General features: G+C 36.5%; 1 protein-coding gene across 1 annotated transcript in view; it reads right to left on the bottom strand.

The window, feature by feature from the left end:
* Positions 1-20,156, bottom strand: part of PRTG (protogenin) — a 124,411-nt gene that overhangs the window by 40,686 nt on the left and 63,569 nt on the right. The window contains exons 5-11 of the mRNA XM_047863017.1: positions 19,693-19,830; positions 19,281-19,439; positions 18,529-18,688; positions 17,476-17,723; positions 15,301-15,465; positions 12,261-12,566; positions 10,957-11,145 (exon numbers count right to left, since the gene is read on the bottom strand). Of these exons, the coding sequence (XP_047718973.1) occupies positions 10,957-11,145; positions 12,261-12,566; positions 15,301-15,465; positions 17,476-17,723; positions 18,529-18,688; positions 19,281-19,439; positions 19,693-19,830 (1,365 nt within the window). The remainder of the gene's footprint in view (positions 1-10,956; positions 11,146-12,260; positions 12,567-15,300; positions 15,466-17,475; positions 17,724-18,528; positions 18,689-19,280; positions 19,440-19,692; positions 19,831-20,156) is intronic.

Below are 20,156 nucleotides of genomic sequence, written 5' to 3'. Positions count from 1 at the left end.
TTGCAAGGCCACTGAGCTTCTGTGTCCTAAGCCTGTCCAAAAGAACAACCAAGCAAGCATAGAAGTGTCTTTATCTGAGGCCTACGGAGTTCCATAAAACACTGTACTCACTGTATTCACACAGTGTTAACAAGGGCTTTGTAAACAGTATTGTAGCTCTAAGAGCCTATACTAAAGCTCAATGATAGCAGCTGAATGGACTCAAAAATATTCTTCTTTTGAGTGACCACTAAATGCTCTTGCATTCACATTGTGGCTTCAAAGAACAGTTGATGTTATGGGTTTATGGAATCCATGGCTATATTTCGTTTATTTTCTTGTTCATTTAAAAACACAAAATGTAATTAACTTGGCAATATCACAGTTGCCTAAAATGAAATGTACCAAATCAAGAGTAATTAGGTATTCTGAGGGGGACAGAATACATCATTAGATTTGTGACTGCATGCCTCTTGAGAGCTGACGCAAGCAAAGGAAAGGAGAAATTAAAACACTTTAACACAGTTACAGAACTGACTTAAAGACAAGCATAAACCAAACATCCAAATACCTTCACTTTATAAAACAGTAGGGTATGTGTGTGTGGGTATACACATATACACATGTATATACATGTATATGTATATACACATACATAAACATATACATACTTATAGTTATGTTTATATATATAATATACATTTATGTATTTTTTATACAGTGATTATAGTTTCCAAGGGTTGAGTATAAACTGATTTAAAACAATAGAACATGCTATTTTCTGAAGAAATCTTTATTATTTGTGTGCATGAAAACTGCCATGTACAATGGGACTGCAGCAAACAGGGAGGGTAGACTTTTGTAGCATCTCTGAACCAGAAAGGAAGTGAAAAAGAAAGCTCACAAAAACCTCCTCTTTCAGGGAAGAGGCAGTTCTGAGCTGTTCCACATCTTCCCTCTCCGCGTTAAATTTTACACACTGCAACAGAAACATATTTCTAAATATAAATCTAATCAGGTCACTTGCTTGCTTAAAATCATTTAGTGTCTTCACACTGCCCTTAGGATAAAGCCCAAATTCCCTCATGTAGCTTACCAGGTACTGGCTTCACTTTGTGCTCATATAATAATACTTCATTTTCTCTGGAACATGGTCCCCCTCACTTCCTGAACAACTCAAGTGAATTTCACCATTCTGTGACCATCTCCTGGGTTCTGTCCTTCCCTCTTTGCAGAGGCAGGTTTACTATGAAGTTGTGAGGCTTAATTTTCAGAACCCTTCACTTGTATGAAGCCTACACTTACAGTGTACAAGGCCATGCACCAACAGTATACTTTTAGATTATTGTTATTTTATTATGTATTTCTTTACTAGTTCCCATATAACCTGTACCTGCCCCTGACCCCTTGCCTAATGAGTCCTACTCATCCTTTAGATTTCAACCTAAATGTTACTTCTTCCCAGAAGCCATTCCCATTCCAGCCCCGAAACAGGTCAGAAACACCTGCCAAATGATGTTACGGAGATCTGATGTCCACTATCAAAAAGTTCATCACACCATATTTTAGATGCTTATTTAATTGTTGGTCTTCCTCCTAGACTCAAATACTATGACCATGTCTACATTATTATGGCAGTACCTAACATTGAGACTATCATATACTAAGCTTGGTAAATATCTAAGAATCAAAGAATGAACTTGTGAATGAGCACTCAGTGGCAGACAAAATGCAGGGAAGCAGCAGCAAAACTGGAAGATTATACCTGAGAATCTGTGATTCATGCACTCCCTGGATGTTTGAGAAGAAATGCATTGACTGAAGGATGATACCCATGAAAGGCCATTTTGTCCCCCATGTAAAAATCAAAAAGTATGGGGAAATAGGACTAGAAACAAGATATGCAATAAAAAGTGCAGTGAAAGTAGACTTAAGAGAGGCTTAGTGTCAATAACAATTAAAAACTGTACGGGGCGCCTGGGTGGCGCAGTCGGTTAAGCGTCCGACTTCAGCCAGGTCACGATCTCGCGGTCCGTGAGTTCGAGCCCCGCGTCGGGCTCTGGGCTGATGGCTCAGAGCCTGGAGCCTGTTTCCGATTCTGTGACTCCCTCTCTCTCTGCCCCTCCCCCGTTCATGCTCTGTCTCTCTCTGTCCCAAAAATAAATAAACGTTGAAAAAAAAAAATTAAAAAAAAAAAACAAAACTGTAATTGGCCTGCAGCTTCTGGGTGGCTCAGTCGGTTAAGTGTTCAACTTCAGCTCAGGTCATGATTTTGTGGTTCATCAGTTTGAGCCCTGTGTTGGGCTCTGTGCTGACAGTTCAGAGCCTGGAGCCTGCTTCAGATTCTGTCTCCCTCTCTTTCTGCCCCTCCCCTGTTCACACGCTGTCTCTCTCTCTCTCTCAAAACTAAATAAACATTAAAAAAAACAGTAAAAAACCAAACCAAAACAAAACTGTAATTGGCCAGACAATTAAAAGAGTCAGCAATTTAGGAAGCTAGAAGGCACAAAAACAAATTCTGAAAGATTTCCAACAAGAATAACAAACTTAAAGCTAAAAGTTATTAACTTATAAAGAATTGATATCGGCTATTTTGAAAACAACATACTAGGTCATCTAGACCTAACTTTACCAAGCTTTAATGTGCATACTAAGCACCTAAGAATCCTGTTAAAACTGAGATTCTGATCCAGTAGATCTGGAGAGGGAACAAGGAAGTCTGAAATTCAGCATTTCAATAAACTTCCTGATTATGCTGCTGATCCTAAGACTGCACTTTGAAGAGCAACCACATTAGAGTCTATACCTGATGAGAAACAAAGGACACCTACCTAAACAGATTCAAACTGAGGAGATGGGGAAACATACAAATGGATGTCAAAAGAAAGCTGGAGTAGCAATGTTTACATTGGGCAAAATAGACTTTAAAACAAAGGCTATAACCAGAGTCTACACCTGGAATTGGCAAAATACACTAATATGGTCTGCTGCCTTAGGGTCAGCCTGCCAGTTAAATGGTTTTCATATTTTAAAAAAATTGTTTTTAATTTATTTATTTTGAGAGAGACAGAAACAGCATGAGTGGGGGAGGGGCAGACAGACAAGGAGACAAAGAATCCCAAGCAAGCTCTGTGCTGTCAGCGCAGAGCCCTACGCAAGGCTTGAACATATGAAACCTCAAGATCATAACCTGAACCGAAACCAAGAGCCAGATACTTAAACCACTGAGCCACCCAAATACCTGGTTTTTAGACTTTTACATGCTCAGAAAATAATTTTGATAATACTTAATGATACATCAAAAATACATGAAAGTCAAATTTCAGTGTCCATAAACAAAGTTCTGTTGGAATATAACCATATTCATGCATTTATATATTTCTTTTGGCTGCTTTTGTGCTATAGTGGCAGAACTGAATACTTGTGGCAAACCTTATGGTCCACTCTGTATTAGTCTGCTTGGCTATCATAACAAAATAGCACAAACTAGATGGCTTAAAAAACAGAAATTAATTTCTCACAATTCTGGAGACTGAGAAGTCTAAGATCAAGGTCTGGCAGTGTTCAGTTTCTGATGAGAGATCTCTTCCTGACTTGCAGACAGCCACCTTCTCACTAAGTCCTTGCTCACACGGTAGAGAGCTCTTGCTGTTTCTTCCTTTTCTTACAATTCACCAGCCTATCATAGTAGAGCCCCGCCTAGTTTAACTCTCAACACCTACCCAAAGGCCATATTTCCAAATCCAGTCACATTAAGGGCTAGGGCTTCAACATATGAATTTGATAGGGACATAAATATTCAGTCCACAACACCCACAAAGCCCAAAATATTTACTATCTAGCCCATTACAGAAAAAGCTTGCCTGCCCCTGGTCTAGATCCTTGCTTGTCAAAGTTGGCAAGAATGCAAAGATTTTAGGCCCCACCCAAACCTACTAAATTAAAATCTGCATTTTGGGGCGCCTGGGTGGCTCGGTTGGTTAAGCGTCCGACTTCGGCTCAGGTCATGATCTCATGGTCAGTGGGTTCGAGCCCCGCGTCGGTCTCTGAGCTGACAGCTCAGAGCCTGGAGCCTGTTTCAGATTCTGTGTCTCCCTCTCTCTGTGACCCTCCCCCGTTCATGTTCTGTCTCTCTCTGTCTCAAAAATAAATAAACGTTAAAAAAAAATTAAAAAAAAAATCTGCATTTTAACAAGATCTCTGGTATAGATAATAAAGCTCAGGAACCACTGGTTTCCAAATCTAGTGATCATGGTAAATCACATGGAAAAAAAAATTTTTAAATACAGATTTCCAGGCTCCACCCAAGGAGGAGAACAATTTTTAACAACAATTACAACACCTAACTTTTGTTTAAGACTCTCAATGCAGTTTGCTAAGAGCTGTGCTAAACATTATGTGCATTATTTCATTTAATCCTCTTAACGTTCTAAAATAGCTATTATTGGGGCATCTGGGTATCTCAGTTGGTTAAGCATCTGACCCTTGATTTCAGCTCAGGTCATGATCTCATGGTTCAAGAGTTCGAGCCCCTGGCATCAGGCTGTGCACTGACAGTGTGGAGCCTGCTTGGGATTTTCTTTCTCTCCCTCTCTCTCTGCCCTTCCCCCACTCACTCAAAATTAACAAATACACTTAAGATAGCTATTATTATTATCCCTATCTAAAATATTAGGCAAATAACCAGGACTTAATTTGTTAATAAGTTACAGAAATTATGTCAGGCAGCAGACATAAAATTTATTTTACCAATACTTTTCTTTCAGCTGTCAGTGCCAAATGCCTCCTACAATAGAGCATTATAAATGATGTACCATGGGAATGACTGACACCATTTGAGGTTGCAAGAGGATTCCCAGAAGGGTTGAGACTTAAAAGCTAGGCAAGATTTTTCCAAACGCAAAGAGATATATCTACATTTTCATCCAGGAGTATCAAAAATATTTCAGAATGGCAGATAATCTTTCATTCAAGAAAAATTTAAGGAAAGATAACCAGAAGATGCACAGTAATTTCTGTACAGTTCTTACAGTTTCATAAATCTGCATTTTGTTGCAAACTGGCAAATGAAAATATTTCCTTTGTTACTGTCTTGATGTTTTTTTATTAAAATTTTTTTAATGTTTATTTATTTTTGAGAGAGTGAGAGAGACAGAGAGATTGAGAGCAGGGCAAGGACAGAAAGAGAGGGAGATACAGAATCTGAAGCAGGCTCCAGGCTCTGAGCTGTCAATACAGAACCCAACATGGGGCTCAAATCCACAAACTGCAAAATCATGACCTGAAGTCAGATGCTTAACCCAGGTGCTACCCAGGTGCTTCATTACTGTCTTAATATTAACAGTACTTTTTTAATAACAGGATTGTTTAAGAAATGGATGCTCTGTTTCTTTTGAGTTATTGTTTTTTTTTAATTTTCCAAGTATTAAGGTTCTAAAATTTGAGCTGTGTATCTATCATATTTGGCATGTTCAGATCCCATAAGTGATTAACATTTTAAATTAAGAAAAAAAAATAGTTGAGTATTTCCTAAAGTCAGCATTGAAGTTTCAATGTATTTTGGCTAGATAACAAATTAAACACAATACAAGAAATGGTAACTTAAAAGATATTTAATAGCGAAGTGAAATACTTTTACCATGCTCCCTTTGTCGTTATTTGTACTCCCATGTTGTCAGTTTTCTGGCCTACATAGCAGGTGGTTCCCAAAATTATTCATGTAAGAAGTCTACTGGCTTCATTTAAATGAGTTTATTTTATAATTCTTTCAAAGAAAGGAATGAAACAGTGAAATCAGATACTGTTCGGAGGAGCCATTTCTATGAAAAGTAGAATTTAACAGTGATAAAGCACAGGAAGAACTGAGAAGAGGCAAAAAATGTGAGGTATGTCCCCAGCAATCTTGCCTGTAGTAAATAACAGCAATAACGTCAATCGAATTTCTACACCAATCCCTAAAAATTATCTGATAACATATAAATGCAAAGTGATCTCACAGAAACCAGTGCTGCTTTATAAAGTCAACACTAATCCAGACAGAATGCTTAATGATGTCTATGTGATTGATAATATGTTACTTTATAAAACAGAAGAATCCTGGCATCTGCGATGACATTTGAGTTGGTAATTGATATGAAGGCACCAAATTATTTGAAATGAATTTATAGGCTAAAAGTCAGTATGGGATACTTGAAACTATACACCACCAGGAAGATTTGTTTATAAAACATGGTTTCTTTTTTTACTCTGTTGCAAGGGGTGCAGTGAGAAAGTTGCTAAACAACCACAATACTAGGATTTTCACCTGTAGCATGTTGCCAAAGATTTTTCTGAGTGTTATCTAAGGCTTCCTTGTGTGTGGGGAATGAGGGAACACCATCTCTAAAAAGACCCTGGTTTGCCTTAAAACGTGACTTCCAGATTTCATACACTCAGTGATTCTAGTTCTCTTCAAAACAAAATCACTATTATAGTAAGGTTCACAATGAACCCTCTCTGACAAAAGTAGTCTCTTTTACGCCACAAAATCTTGTCCTGTCTTAACTAAAGAGACTATAATTCCCTCCAGCTATATGAGTTGGGCTCACCAATGGTAGTTCTTGATCTTCTTTCCTCAGATCTGTAACCACACAACCAAATCCTACTCTGTTATGGCAAACAATAGCATCCAGAAATCTGACTTAATTTTACCATGCTTCCCTATAAACTGGCTAAGGTATTCTAAAATTACACTGTTGCCGAGGGACTGTTTCTTTTGCCTCCTACTCCCCTGCATAACCGGGAATCCGATTTTGGATTTTTCAAAAGAAAGAAAGAAAAAAAAAAAAAGATTGAGTTTAGAAGGTGTACAAGGGATCCAGAAGTGTTACTAATGATTTTTGATATTCTGGATCTGTAAAATTGGTGCTAAATCTCATGCTCACTAATCAAGCTTGCTCTGAAGTTTAATAGCAAACATTCTTTGGCAAAGTAGATTCTAAAGATTATCAGTGTGGCAAGTGCTAAATTAACAACAACACCATCTAAATAATAATCTTCCCTTTCCCTCTTATTATATAAATATTAAAGAATTAAGTTTCTGACAGCTTATGAAAACAGTCTCCTTTGTTATTAGAAACTCTAACTTCAGAATTTAAAGTCAATTTCTGAAATAAACAGACCAAAAAATGGAGCAAATTATTTCAGAAAGTCTATTATCAGGGAACACAAGTGTGCTATTAATTTTGCTTCAGTTTATTGTGTGATAAATTTAACAAATGTTTTAAAATTCTACTTAAAACTTAGGCAAACATGAAAAGTGCCAAGGGGCAGGGGTGGGGAACAACTACGTGAAAATAATCACAAGATGCAAAACTTTGAAGAAAATCTCAAACCACAATTTAGAACAAATCACATACACATTAAATGACAAGCTAAATGCTTATTCCCCAACCCCCCAAAACCATTTCTAATTAAAATCAAACTGTATATTTGCAAATCATTAAACTAGAACTAGCAACATCAAAATCTTCCACTACTCTGCCAATATTTATATTATACTAATAAAGACACGAGAATCTTTTCAACCAGTTTAAAAAACAAACATTCCACATCCCTGACTGAGGGATTTGAGGGTTTGAGGGAACTGAGCTTTGAGGGTTTTGAGTAAAATGTTCTAAAACAACTTTCATTACTAAGTACAATTAAATTTAGTTAATCAGAACTTTGGGAGAAAATTGGGAATGTAAATAAAGTTAGTATCTTTTGATTTAATTCTTTTTGTTTTGAGCAGAGGTCACATTTGTTAAATCTTTTTATTTAGTATGACAATGCCTTACTTAGAAAAATAATTTGTAAATTCTTATTAAATGAATTGAAATACAGAAATTTCTCTTCTTTCTTTCTTTCTTTCTTTCTTTCTTTCTTTCTTTCTTTCTTTTTCTTTCAGAAACAAAGAACTGTTATGTGTTACCAAGGAGACTGTGTCCCAATAACATACTTTTTAGTTGAAAACTTAATTACCAGAAGCAACAAAAGGATGTGTATTAGGGTATCAGAGAAGGGATTAGTATGAAAATGAAATTTTGAGGCATCAGTTGGCTACTCAAATTGACATGGAATCAGCAAACAGAAGCATTTAAATTTCATTTCCAGCCCCACTTAGTAAATCCAGTTCTAGTTAGAGCATCTTTAATGTACAAAAGCTCTATGAAAGCAAGTATTCACCATGCAAGACACAGATAGGGTTCCCTTAACCTACTGCCCTCTACACACATCACTCTCTGTTAAACAGGCAGCTACTGCCAGATGCTCTTACTAAAAATGGTCACAGATGGTCAGTTGTCCAGTTAACAGAACATACTGCCCTCCCAACAGCCAAAAGTAAGAAGGATGGGAGTGAGAGCTGTTAACACTTGCCTGCTTAGTGGGCTGCACCCACTGAACTTGCTGTGAGCTTGGCTAGGTCCCAACAGTGTCTTTCTAAGGACCTTAGGGCTCTCAGGATTAAAAGGCATCTTCAAGGTGATCTGGTCAACAGCTATACAATGCTTGGATCCACACAACTGCCTCTCTGCTAGTCAGCCCTTCTGGTCCTGGCTTGGCACCTCCAGGGGTGTGAAACCCACTGTCCTACAACAAAGTCCTACAACTGTGAGACTCCCCTGTTACCCTGCACTGCAGTTAGTCCTACTACTCAGTCAAGTCCATAGTCAGGGCACATGGAGTTATTTTAATAGGCAGGATATCCTGACTATAACAAAATAATTTCCTAGGTTATACATTATAAAGTGTTTTTAAGCTGAACTACTCCAAAAAGTATACACAAAGAGGATTTTATAACATAAAAACACAGGCAGCAATATATATGATTTTTTTTAAAACACAGAAGGAAATTAAAGTTCATAGTATTAAAAACTATTATACAGATTACAAAAAACATTTCCACAAAGATCAGCAAGTCATTACATGCACCCATAGAAAATGTTTAAATTTTAGAGCATAACTTTTAATTGACAAAGTTTTAACTGTTTCTCTAAACTTTTCACAAGCAGAACATTACTGTTCTTCCCAATAAATTATTCATTTGTCTAAAATAAATGACTTATATGTTCAAGAAGAATGCTCTATGAACCTATCTTTTGTATCTTCTACTTATTTATATTTCCTTAACAGTGAAAGAACTGAAGGGGCACCTGGGTGACTCGATCAGCTAAACATCTGACTTTAGCTCAGGCTATGATCTCATGTTTTGTGGGCTCGAGTCTGCATTGAGTCCCGTGCAGACAGCTCAGAGCTTGGAGCCTGCATCAGATTCTGTCTCCCTCTCTCTCTGGCCCTCCCTTGCTCACACACTGTCTCTCCCTCAAAAATAAGTAAATATTAAAAAAAAAAAAAAAAAACCTAAAGAAACTCGAGATACTATGATACATAATTTTTCATCAGCAATTTACCAAATCCTGTTTTAAACTTAGTACAACTTTTCTGAATTAATGATATGAACACAGAAAGGGAGAGCATACTGAATGAGAAGCCATGACTAGAAATAAATGCTCCTAACTTTGATGACAGGTTGGGCCAATGTCATCTCTACATCAGTGGTTTTAAGGAAGGTCACCCTGGAACATACATAACTTCACCTCATCATTTATAAAGCTATGTGACAGGAATCAACAGTGAAATTTATTTAAGCAAATGCAGATTAAGTTAAAATCCAAGACAACAAGATTAGAAGTAAAATGCCATCTGGAAAACTATTGCTAAGAAACAGACGATGGGGTCCTATGTCCCTGCCTCTAAAAACAGATTCCCACCATTGCTTCTTACTGCGCCGGGTCTCAGGTCTTATGGTGTTTTCACAGTTTGTGCTGTGAGGCCAGAAAAATAAATGGAGCTATCCATAGTGGGATCACCAAGCCTTTTTCATTTTGTACTCCAAAAGGTAGTCTGTGACAGGGAAAGGCAGAGGCACTGTAAAATTTCAGTATGTGCAGAAGATGCTATAACAATTTAGTAGGAGTTTAGTTAGTAATCGTAATTAAAGTTGCTGCTTTAACAAATAACTAAGAAATAACTAAGTGTGCAGTTTACACCTTGAGTATATATCTGTTTATACCCATATATTTATTATAGCTACAAATTTCTTTACTTTCCACTAAACATGTTTACATTCTGGAATTCTTCACTCAGCAAAGACAGGATGAACAGAGAATAAAACAGTGTTAATTATATCTATATCTATCTATCTATATATTTTTTTTTTTTTGAGAGAGTGAGAGTGAGTGTGGGAAGGGCAGAGAGAGAGAAGGAGAGACAGAGAGAGAGAATCCCAAGCAGGCTCCGCACTGTCAGTGCAGAGCCCAACACGGGACTTGAACTGATGAATCTTGAAATCATGACCTGAGTCAAAGTCAGACGCTTAACTGAGCCACTCAGGTGCCACAAAAATGATGTCTTTGAGAACTATGATGAACCCAAAATTAAATGCTTTTTCTCTGGTGTTTCTGTGTTACAGCTACAAAAATAAATATTTATAGTGACATGGGTCATATGTAAGAGTATTATTTTGTACATAATTTAGATAGATTTCACATGGGAAAATAATACACCTACATAGCACTCTCGGGCAATTTCTGAGTTAATCTTAATTCTGACCATTTGGTGATATTTCCTTTTTACATTCCTATTCTACGTACACCACATACTCACAATAATTTATCAGAGCTCACTCTACTAGAAGTGAACTGTAGAAAGAAAATCAGATGTCCAGAAGTGGGGGAAAGATAGATACCACATTTACCTGACGTTTTGCCAGTTTGCTCACAGTGGTTGAGTCAAAGACCAACAGTGACTTAAGCAGTAGGACATACACAGTGATGTAATAAAGGTAATTCTTCTCTTTCCACCAGAACGTCAGTTCTTTTGTCTCTATCCAAAAACTCTTTTCCCAACTGGTCAGAAAAGAAGGAAAAAAGGAAAGTGCAGTATGGGCTCACTCACCTAAACCACTGAGAGTATAGAGAAGGTCACTGGTGTCTAAGAAAATGGGTCCATTTTCCTGCTGCCCTTCTTCTTTGTAGTACAGTTTGTAGCCCTGAATGGCTGCTGTGTCCTCAGCATCTTGCTGCCACTTCACAGAAATGGTGGTACAATTCAGAGGCTCCAAATGTAACTCTGGAGACTTAGGGGCTAGAAAAATTCACCAGAAATATATGTATAAAAAATCTGTAATTCACACAAACACACACAGTTTTAAGCCAACAGTTACAAAATAAGTTCAATTCCAAACTTTTATACATATACATATATATTTTAAAATTTTATTTATTTTGAGAGAAAGAGAGAGAGAGCATGAGAGGGGGAGGGGCAGAGTGAGAGGGAGACAGAGGATCTGAAGTAGGCTCTGCAATGACAACAGAGAGCCCGATACGGGGCTCCAACTCACGAACCGTGAGATCATGAGCTGAACGGAAGTCAGATGTTCTACTGACTGAGCCACCCAGGTGGCCCCAAAACAACTACATTTTAACTTTCAAAATTCCACACTGGTATTAAACTTGGAGACCAAATTAATCAATGAACAACAAAAACCTCAGTCACCTTACACTTCACGTTATTAAACAAACAGGGTGTAGAACTTTCTAGCCTTACGGTCTTTCTATTAAAATGATGATAAAAAAAATGGTAATAATATTTGGTAATAATATTAATTAGGTCTCTATTAATATTTAACTTTTGGTAATTCAGTTTGATTTGGACCCACCACCCATCTATGAAGACTCTGCTAAGCAAACTAACAGAGTAACCAAAAGTTTCACATGCTACTGAGCTTTAGTAAAATGGGACTACTCAACAAAAAGTTTAAAATTATTTTCAGTTACATCCATGATCTATGGAATATTTTCATTCAGAAATGAAACACAATTTAAACACAATTTAAACATAAAACACATATTTAAACATAAAACATAAAACACAATTTAAACATAACTTAGATTTATTTTATTTTTTTTAAAGATTAAAAAAATATTTTTAAAATATTTATTTTTGAGAGAGAAAGAGAGACAGAACAAGAGTGGGGGAGGGGCAGAGAGAGAGAGACAGAATCCGAAGCAGGTTCCAGGCTCTGAGCTGTCAGCACAGTGCCGAATGCAGAACTCAAACTCACGAACCACGAGATCATGACCTGAGCTGAAGTCAGATGCTTAACCAACTGAGCCACCCAGGCTCCCCTAAACATACCTTAGATTTAAAAAGACCAAAAATACTGTGTTATTTTTCCTCAATAGTTTCTAGAAATTTACCTTTCACACTTGTGGCTTTGGGTGTCCGATGTGAAGTCCACACTGACGACTCTCCCAGCCCCACTCTGGTGGCAGCAGTGATCCGCACCAGGTAGACACTATCAGGTTTCAAGCCCTCCAGAAGGTACTCATGTGTGGTCCCTGGGAGCTCCAGAACTTGGATGGAATTCTCAGTACTGAGGCGGAAGGACAGGCGATACAGGACCACTTGGCCCCGCCGATACTTGGCTGGGATCGGCAGCCAGGAGATGAGGATGTCAGTAGGACTTCGACTTGTCAAACTAATTTCAGGAGGTCTCAAGGGAACTAGTCATACAAGAAGACAGGTTGCTTATGAATATTTAGAATCATTTTTGTCAATCAGCCCACCAGTATTCACTGAATTCTCTTAAGAGCAAGACCTAACATAACAAAGAAGAGATACTTTCAGCCCCAGTGGTCAAGGTTTTCAGTTGAATAGAGATCACAAACAAGAAAAAAGAAGGAAAAATAATGAGGGGTGGTCAAGAATAGAGAACCAAAGAAAACAAAATGTCACTAATAGTAAAAGCCCAAGTCCCCACTGTAACTTCATACAAAGTCCTATCTACTCACACAGTTGGCTTCTGATGAATTCTGTGCCTCAACCTCCTAGTGCTTTCCACTTGTTCCCTCCACTCCAGCCCTTAGCAATTTCCATTTCCTCTGTCTAGAGTGCACTTCCCCCATTCATCTGCCTAGCCAACTCCCTCATTTTCATTTCCTTCAGGTTTTCATTCAAATGTCATCTATTCAGTAAGCCCTTCTTGGGTGACTCTGCCTCATCTCAAACCCTCCCAACATTTCGTACTCCCCTCTTCTGCTTTTTTCTCCTTCTCTTAGTTAGTTATCAATATCCAACATAGCATATAATTATATAATGGATTGTTCATCTTGTTTATTTTGGGGTGTTTTTTTTGAATGTTTATTTGACAGAGAGAGAGACAGAGAGAGAGAGAGAGTACACACACAAGCTAGTGGGGAAGGGGCAGAGAGAGGGAGACAGAGGATCTGAGGCAGGCTCTATGCTGTCAGCAGAGGGCCCCATGTGGGGCTTGAACTGTGAGATCATGACCTCAGCTGAAATAGGATGCTTAACTGGCTGAGCCACCCAGGCACTCCTCATCTTGTTTATTGTTCCTCTGCCCCTTCTCCCACCAGAAAGTAAGCTCCACGAAACCAGGGACAATTTTTTGTCTCCTTTGTTCACTACTAAGTAACACATAGTAGGTACTCAATGATTATTTGTTGCATGAATGAAATAATAGGTGGAAAAGAGAAAATCAATTAAGCATTTCTGAGTCCTTGATGTGTACACACTCATGAATTCTGACAAAAACCAAAGGAAGTACTCTGATCACTTCTACTTTATACTGAGGAAATTAAGGGTCAAAGCAGTCAAATCACTTGCTCAAAGTCACACACGTTGTTAGTGAAGTAGATGTAGGCAGACTGAACAAAGCCCACATTCCTATCCCCCCTACTTTACTATTTCCTACATAACAACAGTTTTTCTGTGACAGGTTATGTAGGGATTAAATGAGATAATGGAGAGAAGGTTTTTAGAATAGGCAGGGGTAAGCCCTCCACAAGTGTCAGTTCCATCTGCTACACACTGCTATGTACCCTACGAGACCCACACATTTCAGTTTGAGATACATGGGCTTACAAAATGGGCAGAAACTCGTGCAGAAACGTGAAAGCCAGTGTCAGAAGTCTCATCTTTTCCAGAGAACAAAATGAAATTTCATTAAATAAAAAAGTTGTAGAGTAAGAAAAGCTTTAAAGGAGAAAAACTTCGAGACCTTAACATTCACTGGAACTGACAAGCTTTAACAAGTATCTTACTATGGTTAAACCCCTTTCCTTCAAAGACATAGGGAGGAATATACCTCATACACCAAACCCCCCACAAGCCCCAGGATAACACCCCCACCAGCCTGTGTTTCACCTTAGATATGCATGTCAGAGGTAAAATGGGAGGAGATACCTAGAGAGGTCATAAGTACTATGATTCACTCTAAAATGAAACAGACTCTTAAGTGAAAACAGAACTTGGAATTTAGCACCCAGATCACTAATATTGCTTTCATTTAGTCATACTCTGAATTTATAAACATCTAAACAAGTGGCATTATAAGAGATGTATGTAAGAGATCTGGGACCAAATAAACAAAGGAAAAGATTTGGAAATCATTAATACAAAAAATGTTTTAAAAATTACAGGTGGACCATTTTGTGAGGATGAGAAACACCTGTAAAGGGAGAACAGTATAATTAGGTATATGTTAAATCATTCCCTTTTCACAGTGAATGGTACAAAAAGGCCTTCTAGAGCTGCTAAAGAGAGAGATGATGAATCAGAGGGAGAGAATCAGTCTCAGGATTTTCCTAACGGATGAGATTTCCCACCATTGTAAGAATATATGGAGGCCTGTCTTCAAAAGGACTATAACTCAATTTCTAACCCATGATCAGTTAACAAACTGAACTACTATTACTTTCCTCCCTAAGCAGAATAAACATAGTATATCTAAAAATAAACTGCTGATTTTACGAGAACTTTTTTAATAAGTTACTAAATTTCATAAACTACCCATTTCAGAAACCCAAGACTTCTGACCTCTTGTCATTATATACACTCAATATATTTACTCATTATATATATATTTATTTATGCCTAGAAAATCTCACATTTTGTTCTACTCAGTTAAAGAAAACTTCCATGGTGAAAAAATATTTTAAAAACTGCAATTTAAACTGGGAAACTTGAAGAAACACAAGAATTTTGTTATCAAAATTTATGTTCTGCATTGTAAGTTATAAAAGCTCTTTACCCATATCCTATTACTGTCAAAAAGTGACAGTCAAATTTGAAATGGCAAACTAGCCTGCTGGTTTCCACCCTTGTTTTGGTTATTTTTTTAACCAAAAAGAGGATATTTTCTCTACTTTAAAACACATTTATTTGTTGAAACTGATTAAACATATTAATGTTCATTCTAGACTCATGGTTTCTTACCGTCCTCTAAAGTATTCTGTGTCACGTGGTCAGACATCTGGCTGGCTCCCATTGGCATATATGCCACGATGTAGAAAGTGTAATTGCTAGCAGGTTCCAAGTCATCAATAATATAATGAGTTGTGTCATTTCCAATGACTACTTGATACTCTTCATTATTTAAACCTAAATTAAAGAACCAGTGTTTGAAAAAATTATGAATATTCAAAATGAAATTAATAAGACCACTTTCCCTCCCTGGTCCTCCAGTCTTGTCTCTGTTTTCTTTTGTGACCCTTTAAAAAAATATGAATGGGAAGGTCTTAATTTCTAAAAGTAGTCGTTTGAATTTTTCCCTAATAAATCAAACTGAAAATAATTAATCTTTTCTAAACTTCATTGAATATCTAGTCAAAACCCACAGCAGAGACAATGTACAGCAGTAGCACAACAGAGCTTAACACTACCAGAATACTGTAGTTCTTAACAGTGGAAGTTTTACTTGGTTAAACTCATGGCTTTCTTCTTTTAACCATGAATCTCGGAGAGACAGTAGGAATGTAATGGCTCTGCTCTTTTTAAAAACAAACCAAGCCAAAAGTTGTCCTGCAAAAGATCTCATTTTGGCCCTAGAGATTCTATTAAATTTGACTGACACAAGTTGTTCTTTTTATTTATACTGAAAGCAAAAGATCTAGGAGGCACAGAATGTGCTTCAAAACACTTTGTTCCACAATGAACTTTTTTTTTCCCAAAGGGGAAAAAATTCTCAGCGATTCTTAATAAAATATGCATGGCAAGGTATAGAAAAGAATTTGTCTTTGTGGGATTTAATTCCTACAGAGCCAATCTGTAAAGTGGAACAAGAGCGCTGGCAGCTTTGTGAACCGTTCACAGTAAATGCATGTCAACTTCATCAAAACTCTCTAAGGACGAAGGCCCTTCTCCCCACACTGGATTTATAAACAAAACAGAAGGCAAATTCCACTATTAAGTTTTCCCACATTTCTGAATTAACTTGATAGCATTTTAATTAGACAAGATTACAGCCATTTCACAACAGACAGGCTAATGGCTCGTTAATTAGGAACTGCATAGTACGATTTCTGACCTACCAAACAAGGTCCTTGAGTTCGAATTAAAAAGCCTTGTTCTGTCTCTGAATAGACCACTGAGCCGCATGTGGAGGCTCTAATGAAACAACTATAATAGCGAACAAGAGTGGTCTCCACCAAAACCAGCATTCCTTTCACCTTCCTAAATCACTAAGAAGGGAATTAACATACTCCAACATGCTCAGTTAGACTTTCATTCTTCTGGCTACCACAAATCCTGATTTAAATTCAAAATATTCCTTTTCAAAATACTACTTCAAAGTACAAAAAACAAACAACAACAAACCACTTGTTTCTATGGATAATTTTATCATATCATTTTTGGGTGTTGGAATTTGTTTTTAATGTCTATTGCATAAAAGCTAGACTATACGTACAACTGATATTTATGGTTTCTATGAGAAATCAGTAGAGAAATCTCCAGGATTTGTAAGTAGCTTTTCCTTTCCCTTTTTTTGCCAAAGAAAAGAGTAGGATAAAAAACATTCAAAAAAAAAAAAAAGAGTTAATAGTTCTGACTAAATATTTTGAGACAGATTTGATTGCTACTTTTATGTAACATAGGACATATCAATAGACAGTGTCCTGTTCACAGTTTTCTATGTGACTCCAGAAAAATTTCAAAACATATAAAATCAACTTATGGGGATTTGAAAATGTTTATTTCCCCCCTTAAAAATAACATGCTATAGTGACCATAATTCACCATATTATTTTATGAAGCAATTACACCATTGTTCCTATGTAACTGCATACTTGAACTGGTATATTAAATGTTAAAGAATTTATATCTTGGCTGGAATGAAATTAATTAGTCCACTGCTCTGTAATGTTTAGCAGGCAGAGCTGGTACTTATTTCTAGACATAAAAACCTTAAACTATACGTACATACACAAAGTATACAATAACAAAAAAATTAGCAAAAATTGATATGCAAGTGATAGAGTAATTATTTAATAAAAGAGATAAATGCCACAGAACTTCAAAAGTATTTTCTGAATTATGTAAGATGTCATTCACACTGAAAACAAATTACTGATGCCCAGTTCCACTTGAAAATAAACTCCTCACATTGCTTACCTTCTGCTTTCATATAGTGCACAGAATAAGCGATGACTTTGTCTGAATTATAAAGTGGCCTCTCCCAAGCTAAAAGGATGGCTGAACTTGACATGGTTTCAGCATGCACATTGTAGGGAGCACTGGGTCTGTCTTCCGACATTACTACGGTCAGTCTGGCTCTAGATAAAATAGATCCTTGGCTGTTTTCAGCCATGCACTGATAAATGGCATCATCTTCAGGAATAATCTGGTTAATTACCAATTTACTGAGGAAAGGAAAAAATATTTTTATGAAAAATTCTAAGAATGATGTAAAACTAAAGTTAAACCATTGCTAAGTTCACTCTCATTTTAAATGACAGAAGTTACTAAGAACAAAAAACTGAGTCTGTAATCAACTCTACCAAAAACACCTACGAGTTGCTTAAAATCACTCTCATTTTCTGAGTCTACCTAAATAAGTAATAGTGATATCCAAACCCCATTTGTTTTAGGTGATAGACTAATCTCTTTTAAAATTTGGTTTTTATTAAGGAAGTATATTATTCTGTAATAGCATCTAATTTATACAATATTGCAATGTTACATAAAATTGAAATCAACCAGAATTTTAAAGTTTTGTTAAATATATCACAATGTTATTAGAAGATTCATATTTACACTAATTAAAAAATGAGTTCTTAAAATCATTAAGTTTGAGCTGTGGAAAAACTCCTGGAGATTCAGTTATTTCCTTCTAATTTTCTCATTTTTGGGGAGAAGGAAAAGAGACCCCCAAAGGGTTAGTATACTTGCTATTAACTTATTAGCTAATGGCTTACCAAGACTAGAACCCAGGTCTGAGCAACTGTCCAACACTTATTTCATTATAATCTATCACTTCCATAATCCACACATAAAGTACAAAAGGATATATGGCATGCTGATGTTATCATCTTAATTTCTTATTTATTTTATTTTTAGTTTAAAATCCCAAGGTAATTTAAATATTTGATATTACAATCATTTCACATAAAAAATACTAAAGCCATTATATCTTAACTAAAATAGTAGCAAAGTGACATAGCTTACCTGTTGTACATTTTAATTCTACCATTTGAATGTATCTTCCTCCCATTTTTCAACCATGACATTTTGGGTGAGGGGATTCCTTCTGCTTGACATACAAATCGAGCAGTGCCAGCTCGAGGCCTTGTTAAACTTTCTGGCCATTCAACAAATGAAGGAGGAGCTATTTTTAAAGAAAAAAGAAAAGAAAAAAAATTCTGTGTTCCAATGATACCAAGGGTTAAGGAAGAGTACAGAAAATAGCCCAAATCCCATCCTTGAAAATATTTGACATTTGCAGCTTATCTACACTCTACATACATCTATCCAGATGCCTTCTCTCAGCAGTGCTCATGTAGATGTACACTTTCTCCCTATTGAGACCCTCTGTGTAAACACACTAAAAATATGTATACTATAATTCTTCTTAACTAAGCCCAAATATATAGTCACTTGCAAATGCATACAATCAACAGATTAAAATTTTAGGCTGGTGAATGGATATGTGGGTAGGTAAGAAAGAGATAAAAGGGAAGCTTAAACACGAAGGAACATAATGGTATGCAAGCAAAAAGGATGATGACTTCAGAATGATAGCTAACATTTTAACATAGGGCTATGTCTCCTAAAATTCATTATTGGATTACAATCGTTCATATAAACCTTCATATCAATGCTACAAAATTCAAGAAAGGAAGAAGTAAGCTATCAATGAGATAGAACAACAACTTCTAAAATACAAGATTCTCCTGATTGCAGAATGAAAAAAGACATACCTAATACAGTTAAAGTTGCCATAGCAACAGTAAAGTTGCGTGTGCCTGGGGTTGTGGCCCGACAAACGTACACTCCAGCATGTTGCAGTCTGACATCAGATATCATGAGATTACCATTTCCAAGTACCCGAGTGTTAAAGACATCAATGGACTTATGATCTATTTCCAAGACAATATTTTAGTTAAACCAATGTAACATATGATCTAAAATTACATCAAAAGATCACTATCTAACCATATCATAAAAAGTATAAAATGTGCTACACAAAAACCTTTTCTCTACACACTGAAATGCCAAAAAGATAAAAGTCACTTAAATGCTAAACATGTGTTTGGTATATAAAATAAACATTTTATCAGTTTCATTAGCATGAACAAAGTTTAAAGTCTTTTTTTCCTTGAGAAAACTTACCAAGGCGGCTCCAAGAAATGATTGGTTTAGGATTTCCCGTGGCCACGCATTCCAAAACAACAGTCTGATGAAGAGACGTTGTTATGTTCTGTGGGCCTGCTATAATGGTTGGTGTGTAGAAGGAATTAGACTCTTCAACTTTGGGGAGGAAAAGGCACAATATAAAAGTAAATTATAAATAAGATATAACAAGTGAAACAAGTTAAAATATCTATTCTTAAGTTATTCACTTTTTAAAAAATAAATTTATTGAGATATCACTCACTTAACAAATAATACACCACTTTAACTGATTCAATGATTTTTAGTATTTTCGGAGTTGGGAACTATTACCACAGTCAATTTTAGAACATTTCCATCACCCCAAAAAGAAACACCATACCCATTAGCAATCTCCTCTCCCCACAGCCTAGCAACCACTAATCTTTCTGTCTCTGGATTTGCCTATTCCAGACATTTCATAA

The sequence above is a fragment of the Prionailurus viverrinus genome, chromosome B3 (genome assembly GCF_022837055.1).
Source record: "Prionailurus viverrinus isolate Anna chromosome B3, UM_Priviv_1.0, whole genome shotgun sequence".
Classification (NCBI taxonomy): domain Eukaryota; kingdom Metazoa; phylum Chordata; class Mammalia; order Carnivora; family Felidae; genus Prionailurus; species Prionailurus viverrinus.
This window is presented reverse-complemented; position numbering and strand designations above follow the sequence as displayed.